Source organism: Raphanus sativus, chromosome 6 (genome assembly GCF_000801105.2).
Source record: "Raphanus sativus cultivar WK10039 chromosome 6, ASM80110v3, whole genome shotgun sequence".
Lineage (NCBI taxonomy): Eukaryota > Viridiplantae > Streptophyta > Magnoliopsida > Brassicales > Brassicaceae > Raphanus > Raphanus sativus.
Window position 1 is genome coordinate 36983904 of NC_079516.1, and position 19587 is coordinate 37003490.

The following is a 19587-nucleotide window of genomic DNA, read 5'->3' on the forward strand; positions in this document are numbered from 1 at the left end:
TTGGTGTGTAGAGCATATGTATATAAGGATACTTTAGTCTTTGTATTATACCTATTATTTCCCTTGTACACAGTATAAATACTGTATTCTATTATCTAATAATAATCATCTTAGCCAATACATCCATATGGTATCAGAGCTGTGATACCTAAGGGATCTCAGTTCTTTCTTTTCACGCCGTCAAAAATACTCAAAACACAAAAACCCTATTTTTCACTGTTCATCTTCTTCTTTCTCACGTCAATCGCCATGGCTGCCTCTCCTGCGTCGAACAGTGAAACAATCCAGGTCTCTGATTCTCAGAACCTCTTTAACGTGAACATGACTAATGTGACGAAGCTCACGGCTTCAAACTTCCTGATGTGGAGCCGTCAAGTTCACGCCTTGCTTGATGGGTATGATTTAGCGGGGTACATCGATGGATCCACGGTTCAGCCCTCTCCGACTGTCATGATCGAGGGCGAGCTCGCTACCAATCCGGCGTACTCACTTTGGAAGCGCCAGGATCGCTTGATTTACAGCTCACTCCTTGGAGCCATCACCGTCACAATCCAACCCATCCTCTCCACGACAACAACATCCGCACAGATATGGGAAACGTTGTCGGCGACCTATGCGAAGCCCAGTCGGGCTCATATTCAGCAGCTACGCCAGCAAGTGAAGCATTGGACAAAAGGCACGATGTCCATTGATGCCTATGTTCAAGGATTCACAACGCGCTTTGATCAACTTGCCTTGCTTGGCAAGCCATTTGATATCGAAGATCAAGTCGAGTTCGTTCTTGAAGGCTTACCCGATGAGTACAAGCAAATCGTTGATCAGATTGAGAGCCGGGAAGTGGCGCCCTCTCTCACTGAGATACACGAAAAATTGCTCAACCATGAGGTCAAGCTTCAGACCAAGACCCCAGCTATCTCTGCTCCTCCGGCTACCGCAAATGCTGCTCAGTTCCGGAACTCTTCCAATGCCAGTCGCAACAACCAGCACCAGGGTCGCAACTCCTATGCGAAGGGCTCGCAGAACCAGACATGGCAGCAACAGCAGTTCAGCCAGCGTTCCGATCAGCCGTCTCGCGGATATCAGGGGCGTTGTCAGCTTTGTGGCACCTATGGGCACAGTGCGCGCCGGTGTACTCAGGGACAAGCTCCACACTACCAGCAGAACTCCGGCCCGCGCAGCAACGCTCCTCCGCCGACCTCCTGGCAGCCGCGAGCTAATGCGGCAATGACGCAAGCCTACAACCCGAACAGCTGGATATTGGACAGTGGAGCGACGCACCATCTCACCACTGATCTGAACAACCTGTCACTTCACCAGCCTTACACTGGCGGTGAAGAAGTCACCATTGCCGACGGCTCTACAATTCCAATCTCGCATACTGGTTTCTCTTCCTTATCCACCCCATCTCGATCTTTTTCCTTAAATAATATCCTTTATGTGCCAAATTTACAGAAAAATCTTATCTCTGTTTATCGGTTATGCAATTCTAACAATGTGTCCGTTGAATTCTTTCCTGCCCACTTTCAGGTGAAGGATCTCAGCACGGGGGTCCGGTTGCTCCAAGGCAAAACTAAAAACGAGTTGTACGAGTGGCCAGTAACCTCCCCTAATACCATCAGCCTCTTTGCCTCACCAACCTCGAAAACCTCCTTCACCTATTGGCACTCACGCTTGGGACATCCGTCTTTTTCTACTTTGCAAACTGTTGTTTCTCAATTTTCGTTACCTGTTTCTACTTCTTCTCCAAAACAATTACCTTGTTCTCATTGCCTTATTAATAAAAGCCACAAACTTCCTTTTCACTCAAATACTATCTCTTCAAACCATCCCCTTGAATACATCTATACTGATGTCTGGACTTCTCCTATAATTTCTATTGATCACTACAAATATTACCTTGTCTTTGTGGATCATTTTACCCGATACACATGGCTATACCCACTCAAAAGAAAGTCTCAAGTGCTGGAAACCTTTACCCTTTTCAAAAAGATAGTTGAGAAACACTTTGCAAAACCTATCCGGAATCTCTACTCTGACAATGGAGGCGAATTCATTGTGATGAGAAAGTTCTTGGCGTCCCATGGCATCTCCCATTTCACCTCTCCACCTCACACCCCGGAGCACAATGGTATAGCTGAACGCAAACACCGGCATGTTGTAGAAACGGGTCTTACCTTGCTCCATCAAGCCGCCATGCCTGTTGAGTACTGGACATATGCCTTCGCTGTCGCAGTATATCTCATCAATCGCCAACCTTCGTCGGTGCTCCAACAAGTCTCTCCATACGCCAAACTGTTCGATAAGCCGCCAAACTATCTCAAGCTCAGGATTTTTGGGTGCGCCTGCTTTCCTTGGCTTCGCCCTTATGCTCCCAACAAACTCGAGACACGCTCTTTGCAGTGCGTTTTCATTGGGTATTCCTTGACGCAAAGCGCCTATCTCTGTCTTCACAAGCCTACTGGTCGCATTTATACTTCCAGACATGTTACATTTACGGAATCGGAGTTCCCATTTCAAACACCTACACCACCTCCGGTGCAAACTCAGGCTCCCGAACATTCTCAACCTTCCTTCTCTCCACCAACCGTGATACCCGTCCCTGCTCCGTCACTCGTACACTCGTCGCCGTTACCTCCCCCGAGCCAGGATCCTCACCCATCGACGACGCTACCAGCGTTGTCACAGAGTTCTGTTCCGACAGAACAAAGTAATGAAAGTGGCTCGGAACAGAGTTCACCGGCTACATCGACTGATTCTGCATCGCCTAGTAACACAGGTATCTCAAACACTCACTCTCTTCCTTCACCGTCTCTCTCACATCCACAAGCATCGCCACCAATACCACCCACTTCACAACCTCAACCTTCATCTCCCCCAATACCTGAACCAGTCTCCCAAACACCTCCAGCACCACAACCTGAACCACAAAATGCCCACCCCATGCGCACTCGTGCGAAGAACAATATCACCAAACCCGCTAAAAAGCTTACCCTCTTAGCTCAAACACACACTCCTCAAATTCCCACTACCCTGAGCCAGGCCATGCGAGATGAGAATTGGAGACGTTCTATGAGTGCTGAGTATGATGCTCAAATTGCTAACCATACTTTTGAATTGGTTCCTCCTTTGCCATCTCAACATGTTATTGGTTCTCGGTGGATCCATACTATCAAATATCTTGCTAATGGTTCTATTGACAGGTATAAGTCTCGCTGGGTTGCTCGTGGTTACACACAACAATACGGAGTGGACTATGCCGAGACATTTAGTCCTGTCGTCAAGTCTGTTACAATTCGTTTGGTCCTGCAACTTGCGGTCACCCGAGCTTGGCCTATCAAACAGCTTGACGTCAACAATGCGTTCCTCCAAGGCACTCTCTCCGAAGAAGTATATGTCTCCCAGCCACCTGGGTTTGTTGATCCAGATCGCCCACACCACGTTTGTCGCTTAAAGAAAGCCTTGTATGGTCTTAAACAGGCGCCGCGAGCATGGTATCAGGAACTCAAGACTTTCTTGTGTCAAATGGGATGCTGCAACTCCACTGCCGACACTTCCGTGTTCATCTACATCTGTGAGCCTCATGTCCTCTACATTCTTGTATACGTAGACGACATCATCATCACCGGAAGCAGTCCCACCATGGTTTCCGCCTGTATCAATGTTCTTTCTTCGAGGTTCTCGTTAAAGGACCCCTCAGACTTGCATTACTTCTTAGGTCTTGAAGTCACACGCACAAGGACTGGTCTTCATCTCATGCAGCGAAAGTATATCATCGATCTACTAACGAAGATGAAAATGCTTGATGCCAAGCCTGTCTCAACACCACAAGCCACGACGCCGAAGCTTACACTCCTCTCTGGTTCACCACTTGAAGACGCCAAGGAGTACAGGATGCTTCTCGGCAGCCTTCAGTATTTGACATACACAAGACCAGATATTGCGTATAGTGTCAATCGCCTCTCACAGTTCATGCATCGACCTACAGAGCTTCACTGGCAAGCAGCTAAGCGTATTCTTCGGTACCTTGCGGGCCCTCTATCGCATGGTATCTATTTCAGCAAGCAATCACCACTCCATCTTCATGCCTTCTCCGATGCCGACTGGGCTGGTGACACTGATGATTTCATTTCCACTAATGCCTATATTGTGTATCTTGGATCAACACCGATTGCCTGGTCCAGCAAGAAGCAAAATGGCGTGGCACGATCATCTACCGAGGCGGAATACAGGTCTGTTGCGAATACTGCAGCTGAGCTTTGTTGGATTTCATCTCTTCTTCACGAGCTTGGAGTTCAACAGCTGACTACGCCTACGATTTATTGTGACAATGTCGGCGCGACGTACCTCAGCGCAAATCCGGTGTTTCACTCCAAGATGAAGCATTTGGCCCTTGACTTCCACTTCGTCCGCAACAACGTCCAGTCAGGAGCACTCCGCGTCACCCATGTATCAACGCGAGATCAAGGTGTACCCTCATGGACCTCTCAAGACAAAGTTTCCAAGTTCTTATATTGTATTTGGGTTCGTAAACTCTTTTAATCGTTGAAACTTGAATTTTTTATTTTTGTTGGGGTAAAATGTGAATGAAACTTTCTTTTTGTGTACATGATTTTATATTTGAAACGTCGCAGATTACTGAGGCACTGATTCTATAAACATACATATTGTTGACCAATCACCATATTGAGATGCTTCTTTTATATACATCAAGAATAGTGTATGTGAAAAAAAAAAGAATAGTGTATATGATTGGTCAAGAATAGATATACATAACAATTCTTTTTGTGTACATGATTTTATATACATCGAGATGCTTATTTTGTTTCTCATAATAATTACCATAGTGTCGTTAATAAACTCTTCAGGTATACTACTCCTTACATTACGAGACAAATCAAGATGCAGAACAATCCATATACTTCTTCTTACATTACGATTTTTCCTGCTGATAACAGGTTTCTAAAAAAAAATTGTTTTGAAAGAAATTATCAAATGGGAGCATTCAAACAAACCCAGTTTTTGTTTTCGTTTTCGATGTTTCTGCATAATCTCTATGTTGTTTATGTGCAAACTAGCCGCGCAATTCATTTGGTTTAATAAAAGTGATTATGTCTTTGGTTCTCAACAATAAAATAAACGATGAGAATATTGTACACTAACGGGACACGGACTGTCTAAGCATACACATTGTTAGTATACGCGTTACCTTTTGATGCAAGTAAGCCTGGTAAGGTCTTTGACCACTATGAAGCCTTTTGCCATCTTGGATGTTTAGGAAAAGTATCAAAAACACTATTCCCTCCTTTTTATAAAGATACATATTTTAGGGAAAAAAAATTGTTTAAAAAAAATATATTTTATATTTTTAATATACTTTTTATCAACTAATAATGACTAATTGTATATTTCAAGAAGATTAATAACATTTACTGAATTCTTATTGGTTTAGAATCATGGAAAATAGATAATCGCATAAAATTATGCATATAATACTTAAATTTAATGTATTTTATTAATCTGTGTGAAAAAATCAAAATGTGTAACATTTTGAAACGGAAGAAGTACAATACTATCTGAACTATTTAAGTTATGTTTCTTTGGCAAATATCACTCTTTATTCGATGAAGGTGAAGATGGTCTTTTAAACAGATCTAATAATAACAAACTAACAGCTTTTTTTTTCATGGAATATATTATATAAAAGGGGCCAAGCCCAAACCGATTACAAAGTACAGAAAACAAACTTAAAACGATACTGGGCCTACAGCCCAACAAACCACCAAAACCCTAGCGCAAAAGGGAACTCGAGATGCAGCCGCGCAAAGATCTAATCTGAAAAGAGTAGGACACGTGTTCGCCTCCTCTACCGCGAAGGACACGCGTCACGCAGGCGTCACATCACCACCGCTTCTCGCTATCACCGGATAACCGCTCCTCGGTTCACCGGAACCAAACCGGATCTCACCAACTCCAAACATCACCACCACAAACACTTTTCCTATCTCGAGTGGCCATAATCGGAGAGCATCGATCGCCGCTACGAGATCTCGTCCACCACTATTGACCGCACACACTCAGGAGAAAGCATCGCATGCAAGCCCGATCTAACCATCGGAGCCCTTCATCCGCCTCCATCGAGGCCACAGACAACCAAACCAAAAGGACCGTACAGAAAATAAAAGCAAAGATTTAAACCCTAAAATACTAGGAGCCGAGAGCCGGAGGCGCAAGATAGAGGAGACCTTCACACCCCGGAGACAAAGCCGACGCCGGCAGAACTGAAGAAGCTTCCCTCGCGGAAACAGAGGCCGGCGTCGACGGAGCTGAGGGAGCCTCCACCTCCCGGAAGAAAACCCGAACTAGACGTGTCTCCACCGCACCATCATAAACCTACCGCCGCGTCGTTACTCCAAAAACAGAACCACCATTTTGATGGCTGACCAGAGCTCGGACAAGGCGGAGGCCGGAAGAAACAGGGGAAGGACATCAGACTGATGTTATTGGCTGAAAGGAAAACGGACGCCGGCGACGGCACAGACGCTCACGCGCCGGCCGGCCACCGGATCCAAATTTCGATTTACTTTCTCTCTCTTCTCTCTCCAACAAACTAACAGCTATTACTCTTTTTCTATATAAGGCCCAAACTCTTTCTATAAACATAATTATTAAAGTAAACTTATCAATTTTTGCAAACCCATAATACAAAAACACAGTAACCTCACCAATTATGGATTGGAAGTTTTAAAAGGCCAACAACTTCAACACCATTAAAAAATTCCACGTAGCTTATAAAATATGTCACCTTCTAAAACAAATTAGTTTTGCAATTGACCAAAATTTGTAAGAAATTCAACTTTTTATAGAAGACTTTCTGAGACTTCTTAGGGAAGACTTCTGACTTCTGAAAATCTTCTCAAAGTTTTCTCAATGTCGCAAGAAATCTACCTAAAAGACTTTTGCAATTGACTATATCTGACTTTTCTAGGGAAGACTTCTTTAGAAATCTTTTGCAATTGACTATATCGTAACCAAAGGTTTGAACAATCTATCTATTTATATATAATAGAGTTTCCTCTCTCCAGAGTGTGACACGTCATCAATTACCTCCAGGAGACGCCGACACGTGTCCATTGTCTTTTAAAAAATTGCTGCTTTCGACTTAGACTATCACGTTTTCATGTTGGGCTTCGTATCAGGTTATTTTATTTTCATTGTCGGGCTTACGTTAGGTTATTTGGGCTGATAAAAGAAATCAAAGAAAATCAAAAGCTAAGTTTATTGTCCGATTTTTCCTTCTTCAACAATGGCGACTTTTAGATTTTTAGCGTTCATATCATCGTTTTGAGAAGAATCGTGAAGAAGATTTCCTGGATCGAGATGCCCTGGTGCTGTTTCGTCTCCACGAAACAGTTACGGGATGCATTGATTCACTGCCATTAAGGACCTCTTAACTCCTTCAATCCACTGCTAGCACGATTTATCATTCAATGAATCTTACCCTCTTTTCAAGGCGGTGCAGCTACAACTATAAAAAGGTCGGTCTACATACCGTGAACATCATAATCACAACTAACACTTCAATTTTTTTCCCAGAAGAATTGCGAAATCATCTATCCTCATCGCTGATTTCAGGACTGGCCAATGTTCTTGAAACAATCTATAACGAAGAGACCCAGAGCACTCAACACCGCATGTCAACCTTCTGGATTTATAGGTATATCTAATTTCTCGATTTGTTGAGTGCCTTTTGAAAATACATGTCACTGCTCTGTTTTGAAAATGATGTGTAACTATTATTTTCTGCTGCAGGAACACTCCGGCCTGCCCAAGTGTTTTTAATGGGCTTGTTGCACGCCTGAGTCCTGACTCTGGTGTTGATCCTAAGGTGGTTGTTGCTATTGTCGGAGGTAAGAAACGAATCTCACTTACGTTAGGTCCACTATCTCCTTGCGATGTTTGTTTGTGTCAGCTAAACATTTGTCTCCATGTTTCCATATCATAAGTCCACTCTCACACTCTGGGTGTCAGCTAAAATAGATGTTTTGGATTCAGGTAGACCCAAAATACGAGAAAGGTGTTGATCAGCAGTTAATGGATGAAGCACGGATTGTACTGGTAAACATTCACTGAGCGCATAATTTAGAATTGGTTGGCTTCACCACCCATTAACTCTCATGCAACATTGTATATAGGGACGTATCTTGGATGCCTTTGTTAAAATTCAGTACTTTCAAGCGAACTATCTCTCAGGTAATTATGTTCTTGAGCTAATTCTCTTCACAACTATATTATTATTATTACTATTTCTTTTACTATATTATTTCATTAAATTGTTTACCTATTCCTGCTTTGTGATGTATAGCTTTTTCGGGAGGGTGAGATGGGAAAGGATCGGATCACTTTGAGAGCTAACTTTAACTTCCTGTCCAGGTAATTAGTGTCTATTCCTTATATTCTTTGGTTACGTACTTCACTTTTTGTGTTTTTACAAAACATTATGCATTCTTATTGATGGCTTTGTATATGTTGTTTAATAAGCAATTAGCTTATCTTGCAGATTATCTAGCAACTTTTATTACATGCAGTTTTGAATTTGCAGGTTCCTGTCAGACATTCAAAAGAAGTGTGAGAGTTTAGTCACTCTCACTGCCATTTTACATCTCAGGCTTTCTTACTATTTTTGCATCGTCAATATCTACAAGCTGGTCAAATTCTGAATCATATTATCGGTTGTTTTGGGTTGTATTTAAAAAGAAATGGGATAACTCTTTTGTAGACATACTTGGATGATTTATAGCAAAAGTTAAAAAATAGACATACTTGGGTTCATGTGTAAATCAAGATAGCTTAACATGTTACCAAAAAAATGTGTATATCAAGTGCAGGCGTACTCGCATCATGTAGAAAGCAAACATCTAATATTACATAAATAATTTTATAATTAATTATATATTTTAACACAAATAAAATTCTATCAAAATCCTACCGTAAAACTAAATTTAGTACAAAAGTATAACATAACAAAAATTAAATGAAATAAACAAAATTAAAAAATTAAAAAAATAAATGAAATAAAAAGTAAATGAAATAAAAATTTATGAATCCATTTACAAGTTTGTTTCTTTTCTACTAACAAAAATGAAAAAGTTTTCTGGAAATTACAAGAAATGATGTAAAACCACATCTAATTATTAATTTATAATTAAAACATAAATTACTAAACAAAAGAAAACATTTTAACATTTTAAAAATAATAAGTAGTCCTCCCTCTGTTTCTAAAAGATAAATATCCTAGATTTTTCTCATATATTAAGAAAATTCACTAAATCTTGATTATAAATGCAACTTTTTTTATGAATAACAATTTTCCATAACTTTTAACCAATATAAATTCAATAAATACTATTAATTTTTTTTGAAACTTACAATTTCTCATAAAAACACTCATTGAAAAAGTAAAAAATATATCTTTTTTAAACAATTTTTTTCCAGAACATACGTCTTTTAGGAACGAAGATAATATTTTTTTAAAAATCATAGCCAGTTATTCAGATAACATGGTTTATTTAGAAAAACATATTCTAACCCAACATAATAGGTAGTATTTATATTTAAAAAAGTATAACCAATTATTCAGATAACTTGATTTATTTAGTCTTCAAATCAAATAACATATAATTTTTAAAAAATATGTATAATTCAAATAATAACAACTAATATTAAATATTTATTCTGATTATTTAAATTATTTACTGATCTACTTCCCGCCCGTAGGGCGGGCTTACCCTAGTAACTCATAATTAAATTTTAAAAGAAGTCTTCTCTCTAATATTAAATGTTTTACTATTAATTTTCAATTGTAAAAGTAACCCTCGCAGACTTCTTGCGACAGTGAAAAGACTTCGGGAAAACTTTCAAAAGACTTAGAAGTCTTCTCCGAGGACCGTCTTCTATAAAAAGTCAAATTTGTGACAAACTTCGATCAATTGCAAAACTAACATGTTTATCTGAAAAGACATCTTGAGAAGTTTTCTCTGGGATTTTTTTTTTTTTTTGACAATGTTTTCTCTGGGATTTTTCAGGTTTTTTTTTAACAAAGAAAAGTTAGAAGATTTCCCTAGACTTCTACGGAAGTCTTCTTGATGGAGGACATGTCTACCGAAGTCTTCTGAAATTTTTCTCGAAGTCTTCTGAAAATCTTCGCAAACAGATCTGAAAAAAAAACAATTTTATACTTTGAACATGTGAGATGACTTGCTTAGCTTCTCCAAGCACCCATAACTTCACTACAAAAGCTACCAAGTCACTGATGACCAAGAATCATGAGATTCAATGTATCTATGAACCTTACAAAGCTTGGAATCAAAATCTTGTTTTTCATTTATGAATTTAATGAGAAAGTGAAAGATATATGATTTGTGTGCATAAGTAATTAGATCTGAAGAGTAAAAGTTGAAACTTTGGTGCATTAAGAATTTCAAATTAGTTGTTCATAGTGGTTTGTGTATTGATGGCAATGACAATATTATAAATACTTGATGAAGATGAGGATGATAAGGTAAAATACTCATTTTCGAAAAGAAAAATGAAAAAAAATTAATGGCATTTTCGTGAATAACTCGAATTTCTAGGGTGAATAGAGAAAAAAAAATTAAAAAAAAACATAGATTATTTTTCTGTTAGGCTTGAAATTTTAGGTCATATTTGAAAAAATCCCTTTTTACAAAGCTTCAAAAATATAAACATTTGTTATTATAAATTACCTTACGAAGTTAGTAAATGATTAAATTTAAATGTTTGTTGATTATTTTAATTGATTCAAAAATATTTAAATATCATTTAAAATTCTATAATAACTTACCTAAATTAATATAAGATATATGTTTTAATTGGTATATTGACATATTTGTATTTTAGTTGCAGTCTAAAACTATAGTATTATACGGTGACAGAAAAACTATAAAATATACATTTCTTATATTATCTATAATTACATATAAACACATATATTCTATGCTTTGACATGAAATTGTTTTTGAAACTAAAATTAAGAATTTTTATATAAATTATAAATTATAAATTATAAAGTGATATTTATTTATAAAATAAACTTCTACCCGATACCGTGTGGATTTCTTACCTAGTATAAGCAATTATATACTCATATCCATATAATCATCATATAATATAATGTAATGGGATTTCTTCGAACTTGGATTATTTAACAACCTAAAACTCACCTACCGTTAAACCATCATCGCAAAGTCCATTTTTTAGACACTAATGATTCTATTATAACTGCAACCGATTACAAAGGCTGGCGATTGTGATGAACAATCCAAGAATACAACAGCCAGGCGAACAAACACTGTCCCTGGAAAATTAAGCCCACAAATGGGAAAGAACATGACATAAACAACATCCATAACCAGTACAATCTAAAAACAGATCAAATAAAATCCAGAAACTTCAAGGAAGAAACATGTAAGAGACATCAACAAAGCACCTTTGAACAAAGACAAATCGCAGAGGCAAACTTGGCCTAATCCATGACTTGTGAGTCCTCCTGTACCATCGCAAAGTCCTTATTTCCGATCATATTTTGTAATTTTGACTAAGGATTACATACCTTCATACGGTGGATAATCGATATACAATAGAAACTCTATAAATTAATAATTTTATCTGGTTCCAAGTTGGATCGGTTCAAAATAAGACACAAATAGATAAATTAATAAGATAATAATATTTTAGAAAATCCTATGTAAATAAATCTATTAAAATCATAAATTAATTAGATCAGCGACATCCGTTTTCCAAGGACTAGCAAAGCAACCGTAAATCTGATACTTTGCTATAGTTTGCTACTTCCAAGCGATGTTTTCGTCGGCGTTTGCCCCCCCCCCCCATTCAATCGGGGAAATTTTGTATATATACGTTTTATATAAGTACAAAAACAGTTTTATTATTTGTTTTATTTCACAACAGATATATCTCTATATTTTTTAACACTGCTAATATTTAGTAAAATTATATCTAAACCACATTTAAAATTTATAAAACATATTCTATACACACCAACATATTTTTTACACACCAAATAATTATTTTTTAATTCTTATTTCAAAAACTTAATTAATTTATATACACTAAAATCAATTATTTTGTTTATTTTATAAAATTATATATTCTAAAATAAAAAATCTAGAAACTCTTTTTTGTAAATTAATAAAATATCATAGTCACAATTATAATTTATAGAGTTTTTACTTTACTTGTATAGATTGTACTCCCTTTGTATCAAAATAAATGGATTTTAAGGTTTTGGCATATATATTAAGGAATTACAAACTTCCATTCAATTTACCTATAAATAACAATAAGTACAACTAATAAAACCAGTAAAAGAATCATACTGCAGAATATAAATTGTCAAAAATATCAAGTTGTATTTATTCTTTGCATAGAAACTTGAAAACATCGTTTAAAGTAAATAAAAAATTTCTTAAAACACTGTTTAAAGGGATATAGAAGGAGTACATTTATTTTTAATTCATGCGAGTGCTATTAATGAGTGGCGCAGAAAATAGATAGCCTTTTGGGCTTTAATGTATTTTTTTTTTTTTTTTTTTTGACAACAATGAACTACTCTAACGTGATTCCACCGATTCGGAAAGCCAAACCGGAGGTATCGAATCGACATATAACATAGCTGAAGGTGAACTCCTTGCCCCATGAGCAAGCTTGTCCGCCATTGTATTTTGCGCCCTTGGAATATGTCTGATCTTGAAATTAGGGAAGAAAGTCTTACTTCGGCGAATTTCCTCCATGTGCGTAGTAAATGCTGGCCATTCTTCGGGTGAGGACACCATCGTCACCAATTGAGAACAATCTGTAGCAAAAACCACATCTGAGAACTGCAGGGTCTTCATGCACTCCATTGCCCAAATCAGCGCTTCACATTCTGCATGTAAAGGAGATAGGCTACGTCGGAGATTCATTGCCCCCATCATCTTGTCTTCTGAGTTTATCTGTCGGCAGTACCATCCCTGTCCAGTAAACACATCTTGTTCCTTCCAAGATCCATCGACAAAACATACCCTGGTTGATCCCCAAGTTTGCCAATCGGTGGGAGGCTGAACATTTCCAGTAGGAGGCGGTACCAATAATTGTGCCTCTGTCCATAGGGTTTCCTCAAGATCCGCTATCCGCAGTATCTCCTGGGGATTCCCATTCCTATTTGTATAGATCTTGTTATTTCTGTTCTTCCAAATATACCACATAATCCAAGGAAAATAGTTTGAATCTACTTCTTTCGGTAGCCTCCAAAATAAGTAATCCAGACTTGTAAAAACTGATGTTGAGGGAAAAACTCCTAGGGGAGACGGGATCCTTGATAAGGCCCATGTTTGTAAGGCTGGTGGGCACTCAAAAAGTACATGATTTACTGTTTCTTCCTCAGCTCCACAAATGTTGCATCTAAGATCACATTCAATACCACGTGTCTTTAAATTTTTGAACACTGGTAATGTTCCGGATAGTACTTGCCAAATGAAATGCCGCAATTTTGGCGAGCAATTTAGTTTCCAGGAGAAAGCCAGTAAAGGTTTTATATTTGGTCCGAAAGGTGTTATCCTTGGCTCTCTATCTGGGTATATAGTTTCCGTTCGAAATCCTGATTTCACCGAATATTTTCCAGATTCTGTAAACGCCCATCCATATGTGTCAGGCCGTTGATTTCGGCTAAGTGCCATACCTCTGATGATTTTAACATCGTCCGGGTGTATGTATGCGTTGAGCAGGTTTTCATTCCAAGATCTGTCAACTGGATTGATGAGATCCGCCACCGTTAAGGATGGATTTAAAAATTGAACAAGATTTTTTTGTTGTGCTGATCTCGGGCGAGGAGCAGGAATCCATGGGTCATTCCAAACGGAAATCGATTGCCCGGTTCCAACTCTTTTGATTAGCCCTTTTTTAACCAGAGATCTAGCTGAACAGATACTTCTCCACCCATAAGATGAAGAATAAGATCTGTGTTCATCCAATGGATGAGAATTGCGGAAATACCGTCCTTTAAACACCTTCGAAAATAAACAATCTGGCTTATCTATTAGTCGCCATAATTGTTTTGCCAATAAAGCCGTATTGACATCTTGTAGATCTCTGAAGCTCAAACCACCCTCTTCTTTATGTGTACACATTTTGTCCCATGAAAACCAATGTATACCTTTTTTGTTGCCGCTTCCCCCCCACCAGAAGTGTGCTGTGGTGCTCGTTAGTTTTTTTGTAACCCCCTTTGGGAGTCGGAAGCAGGACATAACATGTGTTTGCATAGCCGAAGACACTGATTTAATTAAAACCTCTTTACCACCTCGTGTAAGGAACCGAACAGTCCAACTATTAACCTTCTTATTGACATTTTCATTTAAAAAACCAAATATCTGAATTTTGGACCCGCCGAGACTCTCGGGAATGCCCAGATAATTCCCCATACCCCCTAAAGTGGAGATTCCTAACAATTCATGAATAACTACTCTGGCCTCTTCTGTAACCTTATGACCAAACTGGATTGATGATTTCAAAAAATTAATTTGTTGACCTGATGCCTTCTCATACTCTTTAAGTAGCTTAAGAATTACTCCACACTCCTGCGCTGTCGCCTTACAAAAAAATAAACTATCGTCCGCAAAAAGTAGATGGGAAATTGCTGGGCTAGCCCTGGCTACCTTTAAACCTGTTAACCGCTTTTCCCTCTCTTCCTTTTTTATGTTCGCTATTAGAGCTTCAGTACATAAAATAAATAAGTACGGTGATAAAGGATCCCCTTGGCGTAATCCTCGTTCTGGGATTATATGCCCCTTAGGCTTTCCATTAATTAAAACCTTGTAACTGACTGATGAAATACATTTCATCGTCAGCGCAACCCATTCTGCCGAGAACCCCATTTTCAATAGTATTTGTTGGAGGAAGCTCCACTCAACTCGATCATAAGCCTTACTCATATCCGTCTTGATGCCTAGAAATTTCCCCTGACATGATTTATTAGTTCGTAACCCGTGGAACATCTCCTGCGCAATGAGAATATTATCCGATATCAACCTCCCAGAAACAAATGCCGATTGTGTTTCCGAAATCAAATTGGGTAGTATTACTTTAAGTCGCTGACATAACACCTTCGAGATAATCTTATACCCGACGTTGCACAAGCTGATGGGTCTAAGTTCTGTCATTCTATTAGGTCGCGCTGTCTTTGGAATCAGACAAATATTTGTCAAATTCAATCTGCCATCAAATTCCCCAGTTCTCAAAAACTCATTAACCGTACGAACCATATCCTCCTTAATAACTGACCAGGATTGTTGATAAAACAATGCTGTCATTCCATCTGGTCCTGGAGCCTTTTCCGGGTGCATCATGAAAAGTGCTGCCTTAACTTCTTCTTCAGTGGCCTTTGCTAGCAATCTATTATTCTGAGCTTCTGTAACCGAAGCTGGAACCTCTTCCAGAAAACTCTCAATACCTGATGGAGACGAGGTTCGAAATAAGTCGTCAAAATAGTTAACCGCCACTCTCTCAATATCCTCCTCCGAATTAACCCACGTTCCATCCTCCTTATGTAAACCAATTATTCTATTTTGGACTCTCCGTTGTTTTGTCAATGCATGATAAAACTCCGTGTTTCTATCCCCGCAAGTGCGCCATTTGACTCTACTTTTTTGTTCCCAATATTCCTCCTCGTCTCTATAAGCTTCTTTTAATTTCCGAGACACCTCCAATACCTCTTCATTAGACTTTGTGAAGTCATTTTGAATTTCCTCAAGTGCTTTCTGGAGAGTATTTATTTTCTCTTTCCCATATGGGGGATTGTTCTTCCTCCACACTGAAATTTCATGTCTACACCAATGTATTCTATCCACAATTCCGACCTTATCGTTTACCCGTTTCGATTGCCAACCCCGCGAGATTGACTCCATTAGCCCATCTTCTCCTATCCATCTTTTATCAAACCGGAACGAACCCCTGAATTTAATAACTTTATCCTCAATCGAAGCCACAATCGGTCTATGATCCGATCCAACCATACCCAAGTACTCTACCTGGGAATATGGGAACATATTGTGCCAGTCGTTATTGCCAAGAGCTCGGTCCAACCGGCACTTCACATCATGTCCTTTCCTCCTCCCACTCCATGATAAAGTATTCCCAATACTAGGAAATTCCATCAATCCACAATTATCAATCATGTTATTAAAGTCCAAAAACGTATCTGCATGTCGTAGAGTACCACCTTCTTTCTCATGATTACCTCTAATCTCATTTAGGTCTCCTATAATAAACCACGGGTCTATTCTTGAGATACCAATCCTTGTTAATCTTTCCCAGACTGGTTGCCTTATGTTTTGGTTAGGCTCCCCATAAACAAAAGATAAGAAGATTCGCTTTCCTTTATGTTCTGTTTCCACATCAATGATCCGATTACTTGATGATATAATATTCACCTTATAACTAGAATCATAGAATAATGCTAAACCACCACTCCTGCCAAGAGGATCAACTGTATGAAGATGCGTAAAACCAAAATGAAACTGAAAGGATTGTACAAAATCAAAGTTTTGTTTTGTTTCCGACAAAAACATGAACACTGGTTTATGTTTATAATATATTTCCCTCAAATAACTAATAGTCCATTTGCTCCCAAGACCTTGACAATTCCAACTTAAAATCTTCATCAAATATAAATTATTAAATACCTACGAAACAATCCAAATAGAATCGAAACAGAGCTTGTTCTCGTAAAGGAACCCCTCCCCTTACTCTCAGCCATAATAAAGACTTAACCATCAGACCTCGTCCGTGAGAAAAGGAAACATACCAGATAAAGAAAAAGATACCAGAAACATCTGTAGAAATATTAGCACCATACCAGAAACATAAAGAAAAAGATTCACTGACCCTTTCTAAATATCTGTAGAACTTAATTTCTGCTCTATCAACCATTATAACTGTAAGATAAGGTGACCCATTATGCTCCAATATTCTACAATTGCAGAGCAGCAGTCTACTTTTCGTAGCTATCACCACTATATAAATTACAAGTCTCCCAATAAATTGTTTTGTAATGCCTTTGTTCCACAACATGAAAACAGTATCGTTCTCTTCGACCCTTCTCATCCCATAATCAGGCCAAACAAACTTCTGAAACTGGATTGATGAGGCCAGCCAGTATACCGAATTTAATAAAAACCAAGTAGTACCATTGCTATACTGCAGTAGCTCCCTCTCCCAGATATTAACCTGTACTCGTCCCTGTTCCTTAACCATAAAGATACCTCTGCCATTTTGAACTTTAAAACCCGAGTGTACCCATAAAAGACCAATCAGTTTCCCAAAGAAACCTTCAACACAAGTACAATGAATCATAAATCGCAACACACAATAGTCCATGTGGACACCCTTATCACACTGATACCAAATGAAATATGTTTTATTAATCTCTTGTGACCCCTCAGTAGTCAACAACAGAAGGACAGAACTCTGCCTCAACCAAACAATACCAGAAAGAAAAATAAAAGAGCAAGTACTGCCCTCAACACAAAACTCAAAACTAATAGATTTCATATGGGAATCCAACATTATTGAAATTACTTAAAAAAACCAGTAAGGCTTAACCACCTTAAGCTGCCGAGTGCTTTGGCTTTGGGGGAGCCTTCTTCGCTTTATCTCCCTGTTTTGCTGCAGCCAAAGCCAAGAGCTTCTTGCGAGGGGAAACAAACCCTGGCACTCCACGCTTCTTGGACGGTCCTCCTGTCGCACCTGACTCAAGCTTACCACCTTTCTTCTTGATTTCTTTCTCATCAGCAGTATCCTCCACCATCTGCTCCTCCGCCTCCTTCTGGACATGAACTACATCGTTTTGTTTGAGGTCTTCTTGATTCTCAACTTTTGTCTCCTCTTCCTCAGCAAAATCCATAATCTCCCCTTGTTCCCAATCCTCTAACTCCTCACCATCCTCCAGGAGCAACTCGGTATCAGACAGAACCACACCCTCCACCATCAGATTTGCCTCATCTAGCGCCTGGGAGTGCAACATCTGCTCATCCACCTCGTTTAGCTCCTCACCAATCTCACCTTGTTCCCGCATTACCTTGGCCTCTTCCACAAGTTTGTCTTCCTGCGCCTGAGCCACCAACGAAGCAACAGGAACCGTATCCTCAGTAAATAGAGCTTTGCGTGCATTGGAGCCAGATCCCTTCTCGTCCGGAGCTACTACCGGAGCAACCTCCATAACAGAACCATGTTTTACCCCTTTAAAAGCATCAAGCATTAGCTTCGTTGGGTTTTTGGATAGAGTCTCACCTTCATGTTGACCCCTAAGTTGTACACCCATCCTTCTGTCCCCATAGCCTGATTGTTTTCCATTGAAGGAAGATCCTTCACCATATCCCTTTAAAAACTTTTCTCTATAAGGGTGGTACGCATCCTCCTTCCTATAATGCCCTTGCTTTTGACGAGCAATGCCTTTACCTTTATCCATACCCTTAGCCATCTGAGACCGGTTTGACTGCCCATCTCTCCTATCTCCCTGTGTCTTAGAACCATGAATTACCGCAGCTCTGAAGCTTGTAGCATTGGATCCATCATCCCCTGTTCCTTCATCCCCCGCTCCCCCAGCTACCGTCGTTACCGTATCCTCCTTTTTCAAACTTGGGCAACGAGCCTGCTCATGTGTTAGCCTAGAACACTCTCTGCAAAAGCCAAAAAGCTTCTCGTACCGAAGAGCCACCGTTATCTCCACGCCTTCTTCAAAGTCAATCTCCATCGAAAAAACCATAGGTTTGAAGCCATCTACCTCCACGCGAACTCTTCCTCCAGCGAGGTCCACCGGGCCCTGCACCACACCAATAGCTTCTCCCACGCTTTGGAAAGTTTCTGCCGCACGAAACTGCAATGGGATGTCAAGAACCCTGACCCAGAAAGTGATCTTTGACGGGTAGTTTGGCTCCAACACAGGCCTCCATCTCACCAAGGATATCATCCAATAATCAAAATGGAAAGGCTCCATCTTGAGCACCTCCGCAATATCTTCCTCCAGATCAAAGGCGAACTGGAACCTCCCCAACCCGAGGTCCACACCAGCTACCCGTCCCTCCACATTCCAAATGCGTGGGAGCATGAACAGCAAGATCTTCATATCTTGCTTGTGGGGATTCATACACCGACCAATTAAGGTTTTGGAGTAGCTTGCAATAAGCTCCGTGTTGTCAAACCTTGGAACCGTAATGCGTAACCTTGGCTTTGCCACCTCAACATTCTTTCCTCCCGACCTCGCAACCCATTGACCTTGAGACATAATGAAATTAGAGAGAAAAAAGAAAGCTTTTAGAATTGGTAAACAAACTTCGCTTGATATCAGTTCCCTGCTCACAATTGCCTCTATATATAATGATGCTACCACACTTATAAAATGATCCTCCAAATTAAGACAAAAGATCCTACACAACACGTTAATCACCAAAAAATCTTGAGAATTTCTACTTATGGATATCAAATCCTCAAAAACCTCTACGGCAATTCCATTCGATC

General features: G+C 39.3%; 1 protein-coding gene across 1 annotated transcript; it reads right to left on the minus strand.

Moving 5' to 3' along the window:
• Window positions 1–17677: 17677 nt before the first annotated feature.
• Window positions 17678–19354, minus strand: LOC108808360 (uncharacterized). Its single transcript, XM_018580521.1, has one exon. The coding sequence runs from the start codon at window positions 19352–19354 to the stop codon at window positions 17678–17680; it is 1677 nt and encodes a 558-aa protein (XP_018436023.1).
• Between the last annotated feature and the right edge of the window lie 233 nt (window positions 19355–19587).